General features: G+C 59.2%; 1 protein-coding gene and 1 long non-coding RNA gene across 2 annotated transcripts in view; both read right to left on the bottom strand.

Moving 5' to 3' along the window:
* Positions 1–218, bottom strand: part of MAMDC4 (MAM domain containing 4) — an 11,242-nt gene extending 11,024 nt beyond the window's left edge. Inside the window, 1 exon segment of the mRNA XM_031059223.1 lies at positions 193–218. Within this exon segment, the coding sequence (XP_030915083.1) occupies positions 193–218 (26 nt within the window).
* A 2,246-nt stretch (positions 219–2,464) lies between these two features.
* Positions 2,465–3,720, bottom strand: LOC115948201. Its single transcript, XR_004082048.1, has 2 exons — positions 3,661–3,720; positions 2,465–2,881 (listed from the first exon to the last, which is right to left on the bottom strand). It is a non-coding gene; the product is annotated as an uncharacterized LOC115948201 (long non-coding RNA).
* Positions 3,721–3,731: the final 11 nt, after the last annotated feature.

Consider the following 3,731-nt stretch of genomic DNA (forward strand, 5'->3'; position numbering starts at 1 on the left):
CTGCTGAGCGAGGGATGCTGCCAGCCCTGTGGGAGATGCTGGCACCTCTGCCAGGGATATGGGGGCTCTGCCAGTCCCTGTGCATAAGGAGAGTGGGAGAGACTTTGGGTGCAGGGTTGGCTGTGGGCTGCACTCTGGCCAGAGAGAACAGCTGAGCTGGGAGTCAGCTGTATCTCCAATATTCCATCTTACCCTCCCCTCTGGAAATGGGAAGTCATTTCCTCTTGTCTTGTCTCTCCAAGCTCTTGTCCAAAGTCCCTCTCCAGCTCTCCTGGAGCCCCTTTAGGCACTGGAAGGGGCTCTGAGGTCCCCCTGGAGCCTGGGAATTCCAAGATGTCATCAGGAGGAGCCAGCCTTCACCATGCCTGCTCTGATCTGGCTGGCAGGAGCATCTCAGCACCCAGCTCATGAATGCCATGGGGCAAAGGGGCACAGCTCCAGGGCCACAACCAGGTCAGTCCTGGGGTAAAACATTCCTGGCAGAGCCTCAGCAAGGGTCGATGAGCCTGGAAGAAGCACAGCTTGCTAGCCAGAGCCCCACAGATCACCACCAGTGTTGCCTGGTGATGGCAACTACTGACCTCACTGGTTTCCCGACCTGGGCTACCCCACGGGACCCCTCTCCCCTCTGCTGCCGCAGCCTTCACGCCCTAAGAGGGGCCCCATTGAGCAGATCCTTCCACTGAGCCAACGGCCTTGGAAAGCAGATTGCAGTGGGATTGCATCAGGGGCAGTAAAACACAGGCTCAGCTCCTTCTCCCAGTGCCAGCCAGGCCCAGTGAGGACCAGCAGCCCCACATCCCCCAGTCCAGGCATGATGGAGAACAGGAGCCCTGCCCAGGACCCTGGCAGCACCAAGCTGGCCACTGGCAAAGTAGTCACTGGCCTCCTGGGTGCCATGGGCAGAGCCTCTCTCAGCGATGTGACCCCTCCCCTTCGCACTGGGGATGCTGGCACTCCCAGTATGAGATGTGGGCACACTGGAGCAGATCGAGTGATGATGACCACAGGACAGTACAGAATGGATGGCACAACAGGAGGTCACCCCATCCCACCCCTCTGCTCCACAAGGGTTCCCTGGAGGATGTGTCCAGATGGTTTTTTGATCTCCACAGGATATTCCCTGATGATGATGAGGGTACTGCACCTGCCACAAGGAGAGGCTGAGCTGAATGTGCCCAGCTTGGAGAAGGTGTACGGGAATGTCACCCAGGTAAGCCCTGGCAGGAGGGTGCAGCAAGCCAACCCTTCGAGCAGGGAGTGTCCCAGTAAGGACTGAGACAAGAACAAAGCAAGAACAGCAAATACCACTTGAAAGAAAAACCTTTTTTTCCTGTGAGGACTGTCAAAACCAGAGCAGACGCCCAAGCTGCTGGGAAGTTCAATTCGGGGAGATTCTCAAACCCCACCTGGTCACAGCTTCCAGCAGCCTAATTCTAGAACAGAATCATGGAACTCTCTGTGTTGGAAGGAACCCACAAGGACTATCGAGTCCAACTCCTGAGCCTGCACAGCACATCTCAGCATGACGGACCCACTAAAGCTGGCTCTGCTAGGCCAGTGGATGGACAGGACATCCCAGAGGTGCCTCCAAGTTCCACACCAGTGACTTGCAGATTTGCAGCTGACTCTGTGTAACTTCTGGGTAACATTCTCCCCAGCACAGGGGAGAGCCACTTTGCAGGATGGAGGATGAGGCACAGCAGAGCCATGTTTTTGTCTGTGAAACTCGTCCCCCCATTATGAGCTTCCTTTGGAGTTTGGGCACAGGCTGAACTTTGGACACAGGGTACAGGCTGAGCTTCTGCAGGTTGAGCTGACCCTGCATGGCTCTGGACACAGAGGAAGGAGCCCACATCCCTGAAGGCACAAGGCAGAGGCAGCAGCAGGGAGCACACAGGGTCAGAGTCTAACAATGAAATGGGGCTGGGACTGGGACTGGGTTGGGAGGCTCCTCCAGCCCCAGCCTCACATGGGACAGCGACTGAACCAACCCAGCCTGCACATCTCCCTGGAGCTCTCCAGCCACTGAAGCCTCCAGCAGCTTTCCCCAGTCTCCCTCTACTGCTCCTCGCTTGGAAGCACAAGCAGGGAGAATCCCTGGGAAATTCTGAGCTGGTCCTGGGTGGCTGGAGGGATGAAGTCAGGGAGGATGCTCTTCCTCAAGGTGTGACAACCTGCCAGAGTGGGAATGGGCATGTTCTTCCCAATCATGTTCCCAGGCAGCTCAGTTCCCTCCTCACAGGAGATAGGGCTGGTCTCTCCCCCAGGTCCATTCTGCCTTTCCCTCTCCCAGGCCTGGCCATTGCTTTCCTCTCACCTGCCTCAGCCCTTTCCAAGGCAGATCCCAATACACTTCATGCTGTTCCCACTCCAGACTCTCCCTGCTCCCATGCCAGCCCCTCCTCAAGGGGCAGATAACCTGGGGGGGTCCCTTCCACTGTCAACAGGCATGACCCAGAGATAGAAAGGAGCAGCTGAGCCGTGAGCATGGCCACCAGAGCAGCTGTGCTCCTCCAACGACTTTAATTCTCACAGATACACGTGGATGAGCCCCTGGCGCCAGGGGGCTGGGGCAGAGCAACCACTGGCTTCACCAGCTTTGCCACGGCAGGGAGGTGGGAGCACCTGGCATGGGGACAGTCCGGTGATAGCGGAGAATGGGCAAGTTCAACACAAAGGAAAATCAGGAGAGCCTGGAGCACGGCCGAGCATGGGGAGCCTGCTGCCACCGCCCGGTGCTGCATACAGCTGTGCCAGTTCTGGGCTGGCACCACAGACAGAGGAGTCAGTACCCTTCATCTGCCCAGGTAATCTCATAGTCGGGATACTCTGCCTTCAGCTTCTCTGTGGTCACAGCGTGGTCAGCTCGTCCAAAGCCCTGCATAGGAAAAGAGGGTTCCCAAAGAGAGCTTGTGAGAACTTGCAGGGAAGCCTGGCAAATCCCCAGGGTGGCTCTGGCAGACCCCAGCAGCAGAGAAGCCACAGAGCCTGTGCCAGTCCTCCCTGACTCCAGCTGAGGCTGATGTAGCACCCAGGCAAGAGGACAGTGCCACCTTGAAGCTGGGAAAACTGTCTGCACTGTGGCCCAAGAACCAGCACGCTGCCCTGGTCCCAGCTGGGCTCTGCACTCAGCACCCAGCACAGCTGGTGCTGCAGCACAGCCCTGGGCTGGGGTCAGCATCCAGAAACCCACCAGGACAGTGATGTCCCAAAGAGTGCCTCCAGTCACCCTTCCAAGGCCCCTACAGCACCCACCTGACACTCCTGCAGGAACACCCTCAGGACACACAAAGCGGAGACAGGGGTCTTGTGCAGCCCAATTCCCCCCAGCAGCACCCAGCGCTGGGTACAGCCACAGTACCCATGGGACCTCCGGAGACTCTGGGTGTCTGGCAGCCCCACAGGCAGGTGCTGGGGGGTTCATGGGGTGACTCTGCTTTGGTCAAGCACTGCTCACCCGAAAAGGCTCTGTGAAGTCTCCCCTCCCTGGGGCACTCCGGAGAACGCCCAGGAGCCCCGGGAGCGCCGCCCCGCTCACCCCTTCCACCCCCGAGGGAATGCGATGCCAACTCGGCCGGCGTCAGCGGGACCCACCCCGCGAAGGGAGATGCCGCGTCCCTGCGTGGTTCCCCCCGGCTCCCGCTTACCACCGAGTACCCGTAGACGTGGATCTTCCTCTCTTCAGGGCGGTGCGACAGGCGGCCGCCCCCCCGGGACCCGCCAGCCCG

This window comes from Geospiza fortis, unplaced genomic scaffold, assembly GCF_000277835.1.
Source record: "Geospiza fortis unplaced genomic scaffold, GeoFor_1.0 scaffold85, whole genome shotgun sequence".
NCBI lineage: Eukaryota > Metazoa > Chordata > Aves > Passeriformes > Thraupidae > Geospiza > Geospiza fortis.